Source organism: Erithacus rubecula (assembly GCF_903797595.1).
Source record: "Erithacus rubecula genome assembly, chromosome: 3".
Taxonomy (NCBI): domain Eukaryota; kingdom Metazoa; phylum Chordata; class Aves; order Passeriformes; family Muscicapidae; genus Erithacus; species Erithacus rubecula.
Genome location: NC_136689.1, coordinates 41,948,958 through 41,970,944, shown reverse-complemented (window position 1 = coordinate 41,970,944; position 21,987 = coordinate 41,948,958). Strand labels below are relative to the sequence as shown.

The window sequence follows — 21,987 nt, the reverse complement described above, 5'->3', positions numbered from 1 at the left end:
ATTTCAGTAACAAGGTAGGACTGTTTTTCTGTGAAATTGACTATTTTTAAATAAGACTATAAAAAATCAAAAGGATTTTAATATATTCTTAGGGATAAATTTCAAATGTATCATTAGATTGCTGCATCTTTGTTAATATTTTATAGATTTTCTTAGCTTTTTATTTTGCTATCAGACTTAAAGGAGAAAGCAAGATGACTGCTGGCCAGAGTTTTTCTAACCATGAGTTTCTACAAAACTCAGTGTTACTGTGACAACAGTTTTGTAGATAATACAATGCATCAGGTTGCTCTCTCCAGTATTTTCATTTGTATTCCTTCTTTTTTGTCCTCTTAAATGATCTCAAAAGATCCTCAATCTTATGTAACAGCTGAAACTCCACAACTGGAAGACAACAACAAATGAATCTGGATGTTTCCCTTGGTGCTGCATCCAATATATGTGTTTAAAGACTGGTATTATGTTTTGCCCTGGGCCTTTTTCTTTTAACTATTCTCTGCATAGTTAACAGTTTTTTCCTCTCTGTGCACCATTATCTGTCATGATTTAGTCAACTGTGGAAATTGGGCAGTGCAGTTTTTGTTAATTATTCAGTCTGTACATAAAATTTTCCTTCAGAGAATGACTGCTATTTTTTTCACAGGTACAATGGGAATGCATTAACCCCAAGTACAAAGCAAAGAAGAAGAACTACAAGAACTCAGGCATTGTCATCCTCAACCAGTGCAAGGTAAATGTGTGTTTTGCTCTTCGAGTGTTTCTTTACTAAGCTCTCAGTCATATATTTTAATGATACTTGGAACAATGTGGAACTGACAGTAGAATAGCAATGGAAACTGTCCCCTATAAAAAGTAAAGGCAAGGACTTGAATCTCAAAAGTAAGTTGACTGTCCTCAGCTCGTTTCCTTTCTCTTGTCCTATCCCTGCTCTTGTACAATGGAAAGATAATACTAAACTCTGACACCTAATGACTCACCAACTTGTGTGTATCCCTTTTAATACTTCCATTATTTCTACAAAATTGCTTTTGTTCCTTCTAAACCAACAGCAAAATTTTCTTTGACTTCCCAATGAGAAGCTGGTTCTACTTTTTATGTGAATTTTCCTTTCTGTAGGTTTAGAATTTTGATGATTTTTCTGTTTATAGTTTTGTTTCTGTCTCAAACTGTGTTTAATAATTCTTCCTTTACCTTATTTTTAGTTGGTCCCTCTCCTCCTTCCAATTTTTTTTTTTTTTCAGGCAGTTCTCATGTTTCATCAGTGCACAGCTAAGTTGAATGTCTTGCTTTCTTGTCCACAGATACACAAGATGCATTCTTTCTTAGATTATATCATGGGAGGCTGCCAAATACAGTTTACAGTAAGTCTCTTACTTCTCTAACTTGTTTTGAAGAAAGGGAATCCCCTTAGATACCAATTCATTACTTTCAGAGAAGTGGTTCTTACATGCCATTCCTTGGTAAATTATTAAGCTCTTCTTGCAAAATGTATTAAGGGCCAGTCTTCCTTTCCAGAATGAATCCTCTCTTAAAGCAAGTTGTTTCCCCTGAAATGGTGCCATACTGAAAGTCACACACACACAGATCCATCCAGGGACTCTCTCTGTCAGCCTGGGGTGAATGCTGGTGTTTCATATCTCAGCCAAGTTACCAAGTTAGATGGCACTACAGGGGGACCCAGTTCTAATTTAGAGTGTACTCAGAAGCCGTTCTGCTCAAGGAACAGGGTGTTAAAGGATTTGCAGGGCTCTTCATAAACAGAAACACAGTTTCTCGTATTTCCAGTTGATAAATTCAGAAACATTTAATGATGTGTGGGTTTCATCTTTTTTTTGTATCATGTATCTAAAAATTAATATACTTAATATAATGTAATATGATATATCAGTTTTTCCCATAGTACAGGAACATGGACTGTGGCTCAGTTCCAGTGTGGTTTATGTGATTTCTAATTTATGTGCCAGGTAAAGGGCTAAAATCTAATGCACAAAGGTAATATTCTTCTTCTGGAGATCTTTTCTTTTCCTGTAGCATCCTGCCCTATTTCTGCTCCCACATATAAAGTATCAGACACTGGATGCTTTTGGCATGTTCCATTTCACATTTTCCAGACAAGCCTTCATTTTCCAAGAAGATTTGACAAAAAAGGGAAGATTTTTTTATTGTACCAGAAAGTTCCAGCAGCAGCTGTAGACAGTAGTGGATTGTCTTGTGTACAGATCCGATTTTTGAAGTGTTAAACACGGACTTTGCCCACACTCATCACAAACTCATTGGATAACATCCAGAACTGAGGACTCTGTTTTGGTTTTGAAGGAAATACCTTCTGCAGTGCACAAAGATCTTTATAATTGTCTTTTCTCATGTAAAGCATACTATGTAATTACCCCTCTGCCTTACCTGGCTACTTCTTTTATCCCCACGTACCAGCAAGACAATTTCTTCTTCAAGTCTGAAACTTGGCAGTCACTGGAAACCCCTGTAATTTATCTTTTCTGACATTTCCTCCCTAAAATATGACTGGAAGGACTCAATTATCATATGTATTCAACATCATTATGAGAAAGACATTAATGCCTTTCATGTTGCATTTGAAAGCCTTTTCTCATTAGGGTATGTGGTTAGGCACATGTAAAGACCAGTTAATATGCATTTCCCACAAATACAGCTCAAGAACAGGAGACTGCCATCATTAGAAAGTATCTAGGGATTTACATATTAAGTTACAGCTTTTCAAACTCTTATTCTTCATATCTCTTTCCCAATGGAAGAGCAATTTCTTAGTGCCAGGAAGGGTTATGGCAATATGGTTGCCTTTTATTTACTTGTTGCAGGTTTCCTACTAGTAGGAAAACACTGCAAAACACAAGTTTAATAGTGATAGACCAGATGGGTTAAAATGGATAGTGGGTTCTACTATATTTTACTGTAATTCATTTTATTAAAGTGAAACAAAACAATTGGTAACAGAAGGCTAAAGTAAGCTCATCTTTAAGGATGGGCAGTGAGGACATAAAGGAAATGGAAGATTCATTATACTGTCAGCCACAGAGGTCCTTGAATTACTGTTGCCCTTAATGGTAAATCCACAGTAAGCTCATCACTATCAGTTTTCAACCTGCACCAGGTTGAAATTGTCTCAGGGTAAGCCATTGTGACATCTCTGCACCTACAGCTTTCTGCATGCATAACTTCATGGTTCTCCCTGAACATTGTCACAAACTGTCTCTCCATATGTTTTCCTTCACTCTTCTTCCAGCAGTCCTCAGCACAGACTGGTTGTGAGATGTTGTTGTTTTCCAAAATGAATTCTCCAGTGGTCACTGAAACAAAAGGGTGCAGCCTACTGGGGAGATATTCAAATTTTCCTTCCTTTCTGCATGCATTTTATAATCTCCTCTTCACATAGTCCTAATCTGATTAATCCAGACCACTGAAACAGAGGAGGCCTATTCCTTGAATTTTCCCAGACTTCCATTTATTTTTTGTAAATCCATTTTAGTGGATCTGGGATTGTTTGAAATTCTCCTGATATGTGTGTTGTCATTGTTGTTGTCCTAATATTAATGAAATTTCATGCTGTGTACAGGCAGTATGATACAACTGTGATTTGAAAGGGCACTTGCTGATGGAGGGAAACTGGGAAGCTACACACACATTTGATAACAAAAAGCTGTAGTATGATGTACCTGGTCATTTGAGGCACTAATGACAGCCTTGGTAACATCATGCTGTGTGTACTTGGGATAGTTTTACCTCAATTCTAGAAACATGGTTTGTAGTTAGAAAGAATATCTCTGAAAAAATGAAAGTAAACTTTTATTTTGCTTTAAAACCAGTTATTAAGAAGCTTTTATCTATAGAGATCAATAGTGCTGATTCCAGCCCTCTATTTTTATGCCCAGCTTATTGCCAAACACTGTATCTCTTATCAGACAGTGTACCCTGCTGCAGAAGAAATCTTCAGAGGCTGGCAGTGCAAATGGGTCTGTAGTCAGAAGACATTTTCATCATTTTAGGAAATCCAGCAGAAAGGATGTGTACCATGCATAAAAGGAACTGTAATAGAAAGATATATTGGGCAGATGATCTCTCAGGCAGGTCACGGTGTTGGGCAGCATGATTTGCTGCTGACAGATCTAGCAGGGGGTCTCAGCTATGTAGGATGTTTTGAGTGTAGTGAAAATCACCCTTTTACAAGTCTGAGTGGAAAAAAAGCAACTGGTACTGAGTGTAGTTATTGCACTGTTATGTTCTTATTTAGCTGAGGGAAGATGACTGCTACACTGGAAAGGATACATTTAAAGATAAACTGATAAAAATCAAATGTATGCACTATAAGAAAGATTCCTACTTTTCTGCCCAAAAGATAAGCTCAGTTGTGATATAAGATAACTTCTGTCATATATTATTTTTACAAATCCTTGTCCAATGTATGTGCACAAGAACTTGGTCCTGTTGGGTAGTTAAAGGAGCAGAGCTCTGCAGTGTTATTTTGGAATCGTGGCAATTTACAGTGGCCATTTTTCTTATAAGTCCTCCCTGTGGGAGTCAAACTGAGATTTGGATCAAATTCAAGCACACTGCATCCCAGTACAAATATTCATAAATTCTTCATCATAGGAAATTAGGATATTTTTTTACTTATCAGCAGATCTCTATTGCAAGGATTATTTCCAAAAGGAAGCTTGTTCCAGGAAGTTTGTTTTTGCTTTCCTAAACACTAGCCACAGGCATTTTTCCAAGTTCATAAAATGCACTCCTTATTCCTACTCTGTATTCTTGATTCCATTTCCAAATAAGTTAGCCATAAAGACTTGTCCAATTCTGTTTGATATGTCACTGAAGTCTTGTTAATGTGTTCTAATGTTTTGAGATTATCAGTAAATACACTTACAATTTTAGAGGAAGGCCTTTGGTTTCCCTATCATACAGTGGCATTTTTGTGCCTTCTGTAATCAGATAAGGTTGAATTAATATCAGAGAAAATATACTTATTTTTAAGAAAATATGCATACTTTTTTACAAATAATTTTCCCAAAACTAAGCCATGGATTTTTCTTGGGTTTCACAAACCACTAGTGTTGTTTTCTCCTTCAGTTAAATATGTGCAGTGTTCCTCAGTTATGTGCCCTTACAAGTGAAGGTTGTCCATTGATTTATTCAAGTTAAATCCAGATACCATTTTTGGAAAAATGTCTGTGTGGAAAACAAACTCAGAGCTTTGGTGCCTAAACAGTGAGTAGGAAGCAGAGGTGAAAGATTACTCTTATTTGCAAGCCAAAATCTCCTCTCTCTCCTGACTGGATGCAGTGAGGTGCCAGGGGTGCAGATATGATCAAGGCAAGGAAGGGATTTCCAAGCCTACTGGAGGCTGGTTTGTTCAGCTAAATGATAGAGGTGGAAAATCAGAACCAGCAGAGGAAAACCATGTTGGGTTGACCCAGTATGATATTTCCTTTTTACTTCTTAGCAACAAAAATTAGTTTTCAGAAGGGCTGTGTAATTTTTTTGAGGCAGCACGAAAATGTCATGTTTCATTTTCCTTTTGAAGCTGCACAGTGCTCCCTGTGCCAAGCAGAGGCTGCAGCTGGGGAAGCTGAACATTTGCAAAAGCAAGCTGTGCCTTCAGAGTTCTTTTTGCAGCCTTTAGCAAGACCCTTTCTTACCTTCCAGCTACACTGTAAAACTGAAATCTGAACTTGCTGCATTTGTCTATTGAATATTCAGGTGTAATGGGTTTTTAGAGAAATCAGTTATTGGACACGAGGACATTTTATAAATGGCTTTGTTCCCTCTGTAAGACCCTTGGGATTCTTATTGCTCCTTTTAGGAATTCCTATAAAGCAGCATCACAAATTCAGCAGAGGACTTTCTGATCCATAACAAAGGAAAATTCCTACTTTCAGTGAGAAATAGAAAGGGCATTTTAAACGGGAGAAATTAATTTTAAGATTATTCATTAATACTTCATTTTGCATTGACTACTTCCCACAATCTTCTCTAAGGCTTTTCAAAAATAACAGCAAAAAATCTTTGCAGGATTCAAGCTTTATTTTTACCCTGCATCTCATTTTTAAGTTTGCTATAAACTGTGAAATTGGGAGGTTTAATTATTTAATGCTTACATGTTTTGAAGAGAAAAAATGCCAGACAAGCAATGTCTACTACTACAGCCACAGTATGGATTAAAATAGCTAAGAAATGTCCCTAATTGGAGTTCTAATTTACAGTTTTAGTAGGACTTGGAACTCTCTATGGACATTTTCTTCTGCAAAGTTTTTTTTGTCCTGAACATCATCTGAGGTAGAATAATTTCATTAAATATGAGAACCTAGAGATAGTTAATTTGATTCATTTGTATTAGAACATACTTTCCCCCATAGAATAGCAATGCAGGTAATTTTTCACCTAATTATGCCATTCTAGTTTTATTATCTCTTATTATATAAACTGCCATTTGCTTCTACGTATATTTACCAGTACAATCCTAATTCCAATTTGATTCAGTACACTGTAAAATGACCTTTGCTGCAAGGCTGCTGTCTCTTTGCTGCAGCAGGTTTTTTCTGGTAAAGACATATAGTTGATGTGGGTGTATTTGCAGCTCTGCAGCACACTGAGTTCTCCTCTCTCCCAGGTAGCTATAGATTTCACTGCATCCAACGGCGACCCGAGGAACAGCTGCTCGCTGCACTACATCCACCCCTACCAGCCCAACGAGTACCTGAAAGCTTTGGTAGCTGTTGGGGAGATCTGCCAAGACTATGACAGGTAAATAACCACCTTTGATTACAGAGTTGTCTCTAGAAAGTGTTTTCACAGTGTGGAATTAATGACTGCCTGTGGCTGGCTGCAGAGGCTCCATGTTCAGGCTCTTAGGAGGGATGACTGCACGTCAGAAAGATTTGTCTACCTTAACCTGCTTCTGAGAGTGACACTGGGTTTGGATCAGGTCCATGATAAAGAAAGTCACAGTTCTTGGCTGTTTGGTTGATTTGTTTGTTAAGTTTCAGGTTTGTATTCACATGTTAAAATTGCATGTTAGAGTGGATTTTTGTGTTCAGGATTAACAGCTTGGAGCCAGTTTTGCAGATGCTGGCAGCATCCATTCTGATACACTTGGGAGTCTGTGTCCTGTTCTACTGGAGAGTGCTCCTGAGACATTGTCTTTGAAACTGAATTTGCAATTGCCTAAATTGCTTATTGAGGATGTCTATTTTTAGAAGTAAACCCATGTCTTCTTCAGTGTTCTCCTGGCCTGTTGAGCACTGCACTGTTCTAAAATAAATGTTGAAAGGTAGTGTGTGTACACAGCATGCCGTTAAATAAACAAACAAATGCAAGTAATTGGGCCAAATATGCTTTGATTACATTATGTACTTCTGTTGCTTTCAAACAGGCTGCCTGCTTCTATCAAATTAATTGCCCACTATTAATTTAATTACCAAGTGCATTTCCTTTAAATGTTCTTTCTCTGGTGGTGAGACACTGTATCTTACACAGATGTTCTTTCTAACATTTGCACATATGATAGATACCCATCCACCACTTTACCAAATGTAAGTACCACATCTCAAGAAAACATTGGTATTTCCAGTCAAATTTGAGTTATACTTTCTGTATAAATTGTGGTGTGACTTCAGACTATGGTTTGCATGTAACATGTTGCATATACCAACTAGCCTGCTCAGAGGCACTTCCATTTGCATGGTAATGAAATGTCTTCTCAAAAATGACAAAAAATACAGTTCTGATATGAGTTCTGTAAGACTTTGATGGTAGGATAGTCAATGAGTCTGAGAAAATTGATATTTTATTGTAAGTGAGCTGAGAATTCCCTAGTAATTATGCAGTAATTTAATAATTACTAGCAATAATTCAGAGTACTAATAAACTTCAATAAATAGGAAAAGGAGTGAAAAGGGCTGGTTCATGCACACAGAATTTTAGATTTTATCACTTAAGTTGTATTTTTTTAGAAAATTAAATAGTTAAGTGGCACAGTCTCTTCTATACAGAAATATTAACTCCAAATCAGGATCTTTCTCTCAATAAGTATATTTCAATCAGTACCAAAAAAAAAAAAAAACCAGTTATTTTTTAAATGAAATCATCAGCATCATTCTTTTCTATTGTGCTGCAGAAAATGCCTATTGATGCTAATCAGCACAACTGAGGGTCTATGAGCTAGGGCTGAACAAAAGCCAGTTGTTTTCCCATGAAGATGTCACCTTTTGGGCATGTGTTTGACCTGTACATGTTCTCAAGTTGGGACACTATGAATATATTCCCATGGACAAGTCAATTCACCATGGTCAGTGCTTCCTGATGAAAATGTCACGTGAGAACCTTTTCTTTATACTTGCACATTTTGAATCCAGTAAAGTGGAAAAGAGAATTTAAAATTTTTGGAAAGGAGAAAAGAAATTAGAAGGAGCAAACCTTCACACAAAATTATCTACAGGTCATGTATAGACCTTTTTTGTGCTGAATTGCAGCCTTTGTATGTCTGGCAAATATAACCTACAAAGCAAATCTTATATACACTTAAAAAAATAAATATTTGGTAAAAATCTGAAATGTGGCACAGATCCATAACTGCTCCAGTGAGTCCAGTTGTGCTTCAGATAATGGAGCATCTCTTTCCAGATTAAGACAAGCCAGAGGTAAAAAGAAAAAGACTTGCTGAACCTAAGGGCTTTTTAGAGCTATAGTGTCATCATTTGCTTGGGGGCATGTGTTTGCTAAGATTAGAATATGAGATCACACAGTGGCAGTGCTCTTATGTGAAGTTTTATTGTTTGTACCCATGAATTACCTCAAATAGGCAGAACTGGCTTATTTCAATCCAAACCAAGAAAAAGAGAGTGGTTTTAAGTCAGTCTCAGGATGAATGTATTTGGATCAAATGAAAGAATAGATGAGTAAAGTAAAATCTGTTATTTGCAACAATTTTTGCATTCCAGTTGCAGAGCTGTAGAATTCTACTTTTGGTGCTTATATAAGCAGGCTGCTTTTTTAAATTGTAAAGAAAGGCCTCATATGGTTATTAATTAAAATGCTTCTTTCATTAGAAACATTCAAATTTATTTGCATTTTGGGAGGAAATTTGATTGGCAAGTAATACATAGCGAGACTGCACTCAAAATGCAAAATTTTCTTTTGTAAACCCTAAGTACTTTGATCAATCAAGCCAAATCTTTCTATAATCTAGGTTTCCATACATACCAGCCTAACATAATGCATCTGTTAGTAATTAATGCTCCAAATTAGGTGTTGCCTCACACCCCTAGAGTGAAATAAACCCTGCTCAACCAAAATCACTTTTATCCACAGGTTTCAGAGATTCCTGAAACAGTTAAACCAGTAGTGCCACTTTGCATAGTTAAGTGTGAAAGAATAAGATTCATTCTTTTATCAGCAATATTCAGAGAATGAAAGAGACACTGATTATTGTCCTGATTGTAGAATTGCTGCAGTCCTGTAGGAATAGGCCAATCTGATAATGATAAGGGAAATGGAAGAGCTATTCACCTGCACAAAATGCTTAATGCTTTATCTACATGGTGGAATTGTTTCAGGCTATAACAACGTTTTTCATAAGGGAGAAGATAGAGTATGTAGGTGATACAATCAGTGGCTAAGCAACAGCAGCAGTGGATCATAAAGGAAGGAAAAATATTCATTAGTTTTAAGAAATTAGGTTCTAAAATGTAGTTAGAAATACTGGAAAGGGGAAAACACATTAAAACTTAAAAATATGCACAGTTTTGTTGAGAAGAGTTTATTTTAAGATAAATGACTCATGAACCTCATGAAGTAATAAGTGAGAAATACATATTTCTGCTTAAATATTTTCAGAAGCTTTCTTTTATATTCAGAGTTATATCACTGGTATAATTTTACCTTGAAATTGTGCAGGTCTACTCCACCTTTTTTAGCATAGAGAAACAGGTGAAAATGATGAAAAATCTTTGGGCACTGAAGTGCTTAACATTAGAAGATCTGCTTCTGTATAATTTCATGTTTAACTTTTTACCTTGGTAATTTCTGTATTGAATTCTCTGTACCAGAAGTCAAATAAAATGGTTTCTGATGACCAGCAGTACCAGCCTAGCCAGGATCCTGAAAAATCAGTTGATCACTACTATATATGTGTATATTCCCTCTCCATGTTTTGCACAATGAATTAGCAAGTTTATTGAAGGCAGGTGGGGTTAAACCCAACTCTCTGTGCTGGCTTAGGGCTTCTAACCTTCAATAAATCTGGTTCAACAATGGTTTTGGCCACTCATTTGTTTTGGAGGCCCCTTCAGGAAAATGCTGTTTTCAAAGGGTAAGTGGCAGGTGGTTTTTGCTGCTTGAAAACCCAGATATGAGGAAAGGCAAACTCATTCAACAGTTGAAATAAAGGATCTATGACTAAAATCTTATAAAAGCCATGAAGCTCTCTTAAGTGATATAACAATTTTGAATGTGTCTTGTTCTGTCTTGACAGCTCTTCCCCAAAGCTTTTCAGTTTGTATCATAAAACTGCACCCTGCTTGGCATGGAAAAACAACACCACCATTTTGGAAGACAGGGAAGCTTGTGGCTAAACTGGGGAATCAGGGAACATTTGCTTTCCCCTTTTGTCCCAGTATAATGTCTGGCCATCTCCTGACTTTAAGTCAGGACCTGAACCACCTCTTTTTGTATAAAACTAGAGTTCTACTCATGTGTATCTTAATATATAGATATGCATATAACATAGAGGCACTAAATATACTTATGTATGTGCAATATTTAGTGTTAATACAGAGCCATTCAGTAAAAGAAATTGATTTCTCTTCTGTGCTGTTTACATCTTCCCTCTGTGCAGAGCAAAGCCATAAGTCACAATAACCACAGTGCACACAGTTTATTAAAATGACTGGTGCTTTGATCTTTATGGTTTGTTTTACTGGTGCTGGAATACAAGCAAGTAGCCATGAGTGTAGCTCATCTTTCATTCTGCAGTGATTGCTGTTTCTATCAAAGAAAAAATGGGCTGGAATGGGACTGTAAATAGCTTGTTTGTGAGGATAAATGTTTTATTTGTACACAAAGCTGAAGGCTCAAATACTTCCTAAATGATCTTACATGATTGCAGGTTTTAATGATGTTATTGTGGGTGAAGCCCATGGCAGGTCTTGCAAATCTGCTCCTCACTTTGAAATCTGATTTCTGCAGTTAATAGTTTTTCTTTTGCTTGTGCTTATTAAGAATCTCATTAAATTACATTAAATATTTATCTTTGCATTAAAACTTCTGTTCTGAATCAGCAAGACACTAGAGCTTATTATCTAATCCCATTGAATTTAGTCTGATTTAAGCAAATCCTGAGGTGTTATGCAAAGTATAGATGGGACTAAAATGGAATTAGGAGTTTTACTGAATTTGAACTTTATTATTAATTGCTTGCCCCACACACATATGTCCAGTGCCTCCCATTTACCTGAATGATTTTTTTTTTTTTTCTGTTTCATGTTTGTGCATACATTCAGAGTTCTTCATTGGATTAATAAAAAGAGTTAGCAAATAAGTAGTAGAATCAGTTTTTGTGTGGTCAAATCAATGCTCATTCATTGAAAAGACAAGGTTAGATGTACTTTATCAAGTGCTTTTCCTGCATTATCAAATGGAAAAGCATTTACTGCATTGGATATGTGTGGAACCTCCCACTCCTGATGGGCCATCCCCATTCTTATCTAGGCCCTCAATGCATGATTCTATGTATTTGACCACATAGTTTTGTAAAATCCTGTTGAATTGATCTTTGTTTTATTCAGAATCTATTTTAAAATAGTCTTCGTTCTTAATTATTTTAAATCTCTCTGTTTATTTATCTACTCTTAAAGATACTGCAGATTTTTCTTCAGTTTCAAGAGCCCTTGAAACACACAGAAGATAAACTGTTTCCTGACACTCGTGTTTTCTTTTCATTTAGGCAAATAGTCTCCTTAACTCTAAATCCTCAAGTAGCTCCTTGAATGTGACATTCACACTGAGATCATGTTAACAAATAAACTGCTCGTGTAAAACATACTTGACTAGCAACACCCCAAAGGCCATTAATGAGCTAAGAGTACATTGTTCCTGCAAAGGGCAGAAATTATTTATGTGTAGAGCTCTACAAAATACTTTAGAATGAAAATTTAGATACCAGGCCACATTCCACAAAAGATATGAAACTCCTGAAGTCAGTCCAAGATGCATCATTACCTTCTACAAGCAATGAATTGCAGCAGTTGCTCAGTAAATGCAAAAATTGCTCTTTATGGTTTCTTTTTCATGTTTTAGGCCTGAGCAAATACGTTCACTGTGATTGAAAGCTGTATATAAACCCTTCCTTCCCTGTAAACTAAGCTTCAAATTTAGAAGGAAAAAAATTAAAGGAGAAAGAAAAAGGATCAGGGTTCCCAGCCCAGCATGTTGCTTCTGGTGTAGATCTAAGAAGTGAAAAAATAGTAATAAAATATAAGAGGAGTTCCAGCTGTCCCAGAAATACTTTTCCTGAGGTACCAGCAGAGGGCATTTAGGGAGGAGAAAGAGAACAAGGGATTTGTAACACAGTGCATGTAAGTGATATATACATCAGTGCAATTAGTCCCAAATACAAATATCAGTCCATACCTAAATACTGTGGTTTCAATTAAGGCTTTAATGAGACAGACATCCCAGAATTTGCATCTAGCTTTAGTAATCAGAACCTTATTCCCAAGAATCACTTAACTGGTCACTTCATCCTGAAGCTCTGTCTGGGTTTGTGGATGAAGACTCAGAAAGTTACATAGACTGAAAGGATCTTTCTTAAATACCTTGAAGTAATTCTGCCAGATACAAAGAGAAAAACAGAAACTTGCTCTGATTATGATAGTAGTATAATAGTAGCTCATTAAAACTGAGGCAAAAGAATGATGCCTAGAATAACTGGCACTATATGTGACATTAAATATTTCATGAACTCCCTACATAGAGCTGTAGATGTTAAAATTTTATCTACTCGTGCAGATCAATAAATAAAAATATGCTTAATTATTAAGCATCTCTCTTTATCACTTTAATTACAGAAACAACCTTTCTGGAGGCTGTTTAGCAAAAAAAAAAGCTGATTAGCATATCTAAACAAGTTTTACAATCTTCAGGGAAAAGACATGAATCGTTTTATTTAGTGCTTTAATAGGACAAAATTTGCATAGACATGCAAAAAAAAGAAAAATGGAGAAACAGTAATGTGTACAGAAAAACTTGTAGCTTATGTTTGTCAACAAGCTCAGGCGTGGGTAGGCATATTCTTAAGTGTTTGGATAACCCAGGTCTAGAACTGCACTGGCAAAAAGGAATCACTAATAGTTTCCATTTTCAAACTGGAGTGAAAATCCTTGGATTTAACAGCTGAGGACCCAGACTGACACAATTACAGAATGAATACAAATATATATTCAGTATCTGACCTTGCAGAACCTGTCACTTTTAGACTGCTGGCACATAAGGGTTTCTATAATCACCACTTTTTATCCCAAGAATCAGTATAGGAGAATTAGTCTCATACACCAATTATATTGGAAAGATGACTTCATACTGGCTTCTTCTGCAAATGTACAGACATCCAGATGTGCATGTGTTCGTGTATTTAAACACATGCACACAGATTTATATGCTTCCATGCAGGCCCTTTATCTGGGCAGATCCTGTCAATTCTTACAGCTCTGCCTTTTCCCTTGCCAAGTTTTCATGTTTGTGTCTTCTTTGTGCCTTTTCTTCCAGGAACTCAGTTCCTATGCCAGTGCACCAGACACGAGTAGGCCCTTTGAAGTTTTTTTTGTTAAGAAACTGCTTAGCTGCAGTTTCCTCCAAATGCTTTTCAGACCTCTGCTTCATTGTGTCAGCTGGTAGAAACCTCAAAATCTGAGCCTTCTACATGGCTTTTCTGTGTGGTCTTTACTATTTCTCAACTCAGTTTGAAATCTGCTCTGAAGAGCATTGGTCAATGCAGTACTTGACACTTTTCTACAACTGTGCAAGCTGGTACTGTAGGGATTTCTCTGTCAAAAGTCCTTTCTAAAGAGAACAATGTGACATATAAAGCCCTGCAAAAAATTGCTTTTCACCTACTGCTGTAGAAACTAGACATCTGTGTAAATAATAATCAAATATGCATAAGTAAAGGAGCAATTTCTGTTGTCCTTTTCACTGCTGACATTTGATACTGATCTAGTGCACCTTTAGTCAGTGCAATCATTTCCACAATTTCAGAAGTGTGACTTTCCTCCTTGCATTGTTAAGGATGTAACTAGTTTAGTCATCCACTCCATTATATTAGGGTATGGCTGAGAAGCAAATTAATCACATTTGGAAACCCATCTGTGGGGTAAATGAACACTATGCCTGAGCTGACCTTAACAGGTTTATGTGTCCAACTGCTCTCAGTTAAAGCTAGGCAATTCTTATGAATTAGGTTGCATTTACTATTTTAGTATCACCTCCAAATTATGTGAAATTGACCTTGGTCAGAGATTCCAAATTATCAGATCAACAAAAGATAGTAGCCCATTTTCTCCTGCATATTCAGTGAATTCAGCTGAATAGTCACCAGTACACTTCAATTATGGTATTGCTCTAATGTGTTCTTCATTTTTACTTAATGCCATTCCAGTTTTGGTAAAATTACATCAGCAGCTCATTTGATCACATTAAGCCACTGTATCACCTCTATAAAGGTTTCATCCTGCTCATCCTAGAAAGTTCATTTGTGTCTTGAGAGCATTTGATGAGAAATTCCTCTCCCAGCAACTCTCTGTATATACATGCCAATGCAGTCCTGTTATTGCCTCTTTCCAGCACATCCCTTATGGACAGATATTTTCTAAAACAAAATTGTCACAGAGCACGATCTCTTACCAACCCTTTTCAATGTAATGTGTAAAAAAGGACAGAATTATGTGTCTATGTGGTGGCAACTCTTTTGTCCTTGTGGCTGCCTAGTGCAGTACACACTGTCAGCCACCCCCGTGGTTCAGGAGAGCAGGGCCCCATCACTGTTCAGTTTGGGGCTCTTCACAACCTGCTCCTTACCTGATGGAATTCAGCCTCCTGCCTGCAGTGTTGCCTTCAACACACTTTGAGTTTTAAACATCTGAGATTACAGTTTGTGTGAGAACTATCCTTTCAGTGATGGTACAGTTTTCTATATATAATCCCCCAGAACCAAATCACTATATATAGAGTTAGGGTTTTGGAGGGTACAGAGACATATGTCAGTCCCTTAAAATGCAACTGTCTGAAAACTGCCTGATTTGAGAAGTTAAAGACAACTCGGTTTAGCCTCTTGCAGCATCTTCTTCCCTAGTTTATTCCCAATTGTGGAGTCTCATTTCTTTTTCAAGATGCATTTTACTGAATTGGGTCATTCATGTAGGCATAAATCAGGTCATTGCAATTTATTTGTTATCTTGCAGGGAAGCTTGACATTTTGTCTCACCTTCCTGAGTATGTTATTTTATTAGGCTATCCTTCTAGCAAGTGATAGATCTCACTGCCTTTTCCTTTTGCTTAACCTACTCCTCCCTCAAGTTCTAATGACTTTCTTTGTATTCTGTGTGTATTCCCCAGCCTAGAAATTTCTGAGTTTACTTGATATTTTTACCCTGCAGAGCTTCTTTTGTAATTCTTTTAATGTTAACAAGAGGAAGTTTAAATCCAATGTACCTGGATTTGGCTTTGTTAGTTATTTCATGAGTTGGTGCCTTTTGGTGGTTAGCTTCAGGGAATTTGTATTCTCCTGCTTCTTTAACTATTTCTCCCTCAGGTGAGACAGGCATTGCTTCATATTTTTGAAACACAATTATTTCTCAGTATTTAGCAGATTCCAGCTCCCCTAAGGTGCCTGAGACCTGTAATTAAAAGTAGTGAGTGAATTTTAATGTCAGGATTTTGCACCCAATGATGTAGCATCTCTGTGACAGCCCAGACAATGTACTGTTGCAGTGATTTGTCATTGATTTGCATGCTCCCTGATCCCTTTTGTGAGCAAGATGTATGATAATCATCCTTGTTGCTCCACTAGAAATCACTGTGCACTATGGACTGAATGCCAAGCTGTGTTAGGCACAGAGCAAGTTTGATGAAACATGCAGTAACCTGGCCAAAGCCAGGGATGTTGTATTGAACCAGACATAACCACACTGTGAATATGTGACAGAGTAGCAATCCCTTAAGGAAGAATACAGGTCAGTGGGTGAAAACACTGCCGTTGCTGAACTCTTGTGGTCTTTCTGGCTCTGAGAGGGCCAGGCTGAGAGCTGGACCACAGCCTAGCTCTGCATCCTGGAGGAACACAGGTGGCTGTGCAAGACTGCAAGTGGTGAAATGAATGGGCTCTGGACCTTTCCACTGAAATATTTTTATTTAGCTCTCTTTGATCATAGAATCATAGAATGGCTTGGGTTGCAAGGGACCTTTAGGATCATCTAGTTCCAACCCCCATACCAGATCACATCCTTTATCTTCCCAGCTCTGCTTGCAAAGAGGGAGCTGAAATGTTTAAATATTTCAAATTATTTCTGTATTTTCTTTGGAACTGCTGTTAATCCCTGTAAGCTGTTATGATTCAGAATTTACTGGCACCAAGCCCTTCTCAGATAAGTACTAAATAATATACTCAGAAACATGATTCATTCATATGCTTTAGAAAAGAAACAATTCAGCTCGTAGTCTTCCAGTTCACTCCATGAACATGAAAGATTACAATTTTAATTGAGTTTAGAGATAGCTCTATTTTGTTTGTGGCATTTTCTATTCTACCTTTTCCTTTACCTTTTCCTCTCTATTCTCCCCCTTTCTCCATTTCTGCCTTTTCACTTCTTTCTCTCCTCACATTCACACCTTTTTCAATTACATGTGTAACACACACCTCCCTTTTTAATTCTGTCAATTTGAAATTTCTTTCTAACAGAGGAAAATGATCTGATTTCATCATGAGAAAAGTATGTCAAGCAGAGCAGATCCACAGTTTATTCTTTTAAGACTGGAATTGAAAATGAAAAGCATAATAATTGATTTTGCTGCATTCAGTACTTTTAAAATATCTCCCTGGTAGTTCTGGTCTGACCTAAGACCAAAATTACAAGTGACAGCTTAATATCCAGAGATTTTAGTCTGATATTCTCCTTGCAAGCTGTAAATTTAAGATTCTTAGTATTTGTGACTAAAAGTGAGCTCTTAGTGTTTCTCTCTCCTCAGTCCATGTTTTTTCCTTCCTCCCATTCACTGCACCATCGGTACTGTTTGTGCTACTGTGTTGTTCTTGCATAAGTGAGTGGGTTTTCATGCTGATGGTCTCCAAGGTCAGTTAAGTACCATCCATACAAATGCTGCATTGAATTCAGCAGAATGAACTTAGGCACAGCTGTAGCTACATACCAAAGAACTTTAATGGGAACCAGTAAAATTAGCCGCAAACACATTGTGAAGTGGCTAGCTAGGAGTTAATCTTTCAGAATTAATAAATTCAGAATTAATATAGAATGGCTTAGGTCTTTTTTCTCCATACAATTAAGAACCCAGATTCCAAATTTTGATCCTTAATAGCAGCTGATTTTCAGGGAGCATAGTCCTGGCAACCTTTTTGAATACAGGTATTACTGCACTGCTGAATATCTCAAGCATTGTCTGTCCCTGAGGCTTCTGAGGAGGTTGCAAAATGTCTTTAATGTCTGACTAATTAATTTTACCTACTGGAAGAGTTTTCTCCATCTCCTTAATAGGAATAGCAAATCCTTTTCAGAATAAATATAATATCCTGGTTTCAATGATACTACATGTCAGAGGGCACCAGTGGTTAATGAGACAAGATTTTGAAATGTTCTTTATTTTGTCTCTTTATAATAAGCATACTTCTTTCCTTCCAGTAGCACTAGGCTTCCTAGTAAAAGAGAAAACAGGATCATTATCTGTATCACTTTTACCAATTTACAAACCCGTAGTATTACCTCTATTCATCTCTTTTCCTGCAGGTGCAGTACAGCTCACTGAAATCTCTCTTCTCTCTGCCCCTGTTAGTGTTTTGATTTGTCATTGCTCTTGTTCTGTTTCCAGTAGATGGCTTGAAGGATGGGTGTTTAAAACTGAACAATATCCCAAAAGGACTAACTGGGATATTTTCAGACATTATTTTCTGCTAACCTTCTGAGGTTACTGATAAACTTTTTTCTAACAGTTTGTACTTCTGTTCAGAAGACTGTAGTCTTGGAGACCTGACAATTAATTTCTGTGTACATTTATTTACATTTATCAATACAAACACTGTACCTGAAGCCTCACCCTGATTTTTCTTTCAGGGTATAACATAGATCTGCTCAATCTTGGATATCTTTCAGTAATATATGCATGTTTGACTGAAAAAGTACCAGAAGCCATATACATCTATGTTTGCATGACTAGTCATGGTCCTTAAATAACCAGGTATAAAATTCAGAGTCTGATGCTTTTGCTTTTTTGATCTACATGTCCAGTACTTCATCTTTTTGAAAGTTATGGCACAATTAAATTTTCAAGGGAACCTGTGTAAGACAAAGAAAATAAAAAAGGTGAAGTAGACATGACAGAGTAATTTTGTAAACATTCTGCCAAGTCACAGTCCTCTTTTTCTTACTTGAGCCTGGAAGTTTCAGGTTCTGTGGAAGCAGCTTGTTTTTCCAGTGGCCTATTTCTCTCCCATCCTTTCCCTTTATCAACCTGCCTCCAGCAGGACAGTGCAGGCAGTTTCCTTTTGTGTGCCAGGGACACTGGCCAGCTTTAGACAAAACAAGTCAAAGGTCCTGAGGTTGCCTGAGGCCGAGGACATGACAGTGCCCATGTCCTTGTGTTTCAGCTTTCCTCCTCCCAGCACAACCTGGTGATGCCCAAACTGCATTTGGGAGCAGTGTCAGGCACAGCTGGAGCCAGCGCTGTCTCTGGGAAGTCTGGGGGTGCTGGTTGGCAGAACACCAGGGAGGGTGCTCACAGATCATGTCTGTGACCATGTTCTGCTTTAGCAAGGGTCACAGGCCTATTTCCTGCTATAAAGGACACCCAAAAGTACTTACTGAGTAAGTACTACTAAGAGAAAACTGGTTCTCACTTTCCTTCTTTTCAGTGAGTTTAAATTACAAAGAAAAGTCATTGGAGCAGATCCCTTTCCTACTGAAATGCCAGGCTAGGAAACAGGGCTGGAGTCTCTGATGCATGTGATTCACCCCTGAGGCAGGAGAAAACCTTCTTTTCATTTTCTGACTGTAATTTAAGTCCCTGGATGGCCTAACACTTGACATAGCTTCCAGAAGCTGGGAAGCTGCTCTGCTTTCTTCTACATGCTGCCATGAAAGCCCTGGGTCTTTTAGAGCAGCTCTCTCACACCTCTGTACCATAAAGGATTATCCTAGAAGTGAGAGAGTTCTTGTCTGCCCTTCTGGGTCACTTTTTCCCTGCTGTGTCTCAGTAGTGCAGGATGAACAGAATGAGGGCAGCAGGCTCAGCTGTTGGATTGGTTTCTCATTTGAAAAAGTGAGGGGTGGATGGGAAGATAGAGGGAGTTATATTGTAAAACACCACTAAGCCATTAAACTGCTCACTTACTAAAGAATGAGACCTCTATATTAGCTAAACATTTTGTTTTGTCTGATAAAAGGAAAAGTATTCCATAGATTTAAATATTATTTTTATTTTGAAAGCTATCAGCTGCAATTTTTGATGTGTGGTCAGGGGATAACATGATGATCTTTTTTATGCAAGGGATATCGTGAGTGTAAAAAATGTTTCCTTCTTACCTCAAAAATCAAGCTGAAATAGCACATGAGAGTTAATTTCTTGGTCCCAGCAGCTTGAATCAGATAACCAGATGTATGGACCTAAATTCTGGTGAGCTACCCAGTGAGAGTGTGGAGCTATTCTGGCTGAGACAAGAGAAAGTACTAAGGACAGAAGACCCCTTTCTAGAGTTCATGTACTTCCCTCTAAAAAGCAGCCATATGGAGCCCCATCCTGAGGGCTACATGATCCTGCTTTACTCTTTCACAGTGTAATGGTTGCACTTGCTCAAAAAGGTGTGGGAGGTTCAAGCATAAAGACAAGTGTCCTGACTGTGGAGGTAAGGTATTCTAGGTGCAGAATAGCAGTGGTGGCTGTGCCACTGTGTGACTGGGAATGTGGGAGTCTCGCCACCAGAAGGAGAATCCAGGCTGCTGGAGGTATGGCTTTTTGCTGTCTCTGAATTGCTGCAGAGCAGAAGATGGAGCTGTAGATACAAGAGTGCCTACACTTGTTTACACTCCAGAAACATTGCAGTAGAATTCAGGCACTGGATGGGTTCAGGCATCTCAGTTGTATAACTGCTGCTAACATTGAACTTAGACACTTATGTTCTACCTAAATAAAATTCTAAGTAAAATTCTTTTTTAGTCTTTCTTTGTTCTTGCCCCAAATCAATTAACTGCCATTCCCAAGAGTTTGATTTCTTAATCCAGCCATGCTTAATCACTGACGTAAAACAAGATTTCCCCCCCCTCCTCAGATTCTTTTCTAATTGTTTCTTATTTTCTGCCCTTAAAGTCTGCTCCTGAATTCTCTGCATCCATTTGTAAGGGCTTTCCTGCTTCCAGAAGTGTTTAATCAAAGAGAATGCTATCAGCAGGTGGTTAGCATTGGATGTCAGCAGCTACTTCATTTCTGACATCTCTTGGGAAAAAAATGTTTCATTACCATGCAAATGATGTTAGTCTTCCTTTCCAAGATCCATTGTCACATGGTGTAACATATGGTACACAGAACTGTGCCCCCAAGATTTATGCAGCAGAGAGGACACAGTTCTGCTTTCTTCTAAGCCATTCAGTTTTTCTTTAGGTTGTATCAGAAATATCATGGTGCCTTTAACAGTCTATGCCAGACAAAAGAACCAAGCAGCTTAAATGGGTGCTGTTATCTTTTTGGAGCATGTCTGGGATGTGAGTTATTCAGTCAATACTTGGAGCGGCCATCTCTTGAACTACACCAAAAATATTGAAGCTGCTGACCTCTCCTGGGAATTTCTAAAAGTTCCAATCGTGGTAGTTGAAATTCAACTTTTCCAAGGGCTGTGAAATCCTGTAAGTAGACTAGGATAAATGTAGACTGATTCATCAGAGGACTGGAGTACAGTTCAGTGACATCAGTGAGACTTCAGGATATGTCTGGAATTAAGCATATGTTTGAGTGAATTGTTAACCTCAAGTGTATGATCAAGTGCTTTGCTGACTCAGGGACAAGACATTCCTTGCAGCTTGTTGTTTTCCACTTTGCCATCTGGGAAGAGGCAGCTTGACAGCATGTGGGCTGTGTGAGACATTATTGCATTTGGGAAAGGGTATTAACAGCCTTGAAACTTCCAGGTTCTCTGAATTAGGTATTTTTTCTCTTGCAGATCTAACTGGGGTAGAATAACCTCACTGTAGTGTCTGAAAGCAAACTGACCATGCCAAGGCATTTTGGCAGGTTATCAGTCAATCTATGCCTAATTAAAATAATCTCATGTTTAGAAGAACTGCTAAAGAAATGGGTGGGAAGCTTTACAAAACCTTAAGGTTTGGGAGCATGAAATTGCCCCTTTTGGTTATTTTAGGAAGTCTGTTTTGAGAAACTGGACAACTGTAAGAACCCAAATTTGTAAATGCTTTTAATCTGAGTCATATCTTTGCTAGACACATTTTCTGATCTGGGGGAGTACATCCATATTTCTATGAAATAAATGTTGTTACAGGCTGTTCAGTCAACAAACTCTTGTTTCAGCCAGGTAATGCAGAAGAGTGGGTAATACAGACTTGTTATTGCATTTGTGGGGAAATACAAGACATCCTGATCTCTTGGTATTCTCCAAGTGATTTTAACTGCTTGAAAGTACTAGGAGCTCACCTGAAAAATTTTCCATAACACTCCCCAGTCTGTTCAGTGGAC

At 37.7% G+C, this 21,987-nt stretch overlaps 1 protein-coding gene across 3 annotated transcripts in view; it reads left to right on the top strand.

Moving 5' to 3' along the window:
- The window catches only part of CPNE4 (copine 4), a 220,861-nt gene that overhangs the window by 176,258 nt on the left and 22,616 nt on the right, over positions 1 to 21,987 (top strand). For all 3 annotated transcript variants that reach the window (XM_079302038.1, XM_079302037.1, XM_079302039.1), the window contains 3 exons: positions 644 to 730; positions 1,302 to 1,361; positions 6,641 to 6,774. In XM_079302038.1, coding sequence (XP_079158164.1) covers positions 644 to 730; positions 1,302 to 1,361; positions 6,641 to 6,774 — 281 coding nt within the window. The remainder of the gene's footprint in view (positions 1 to 643; positions 731 to 1,301; positions 1,362 to 6,640; positions 6,775 to 21,987) is intronic.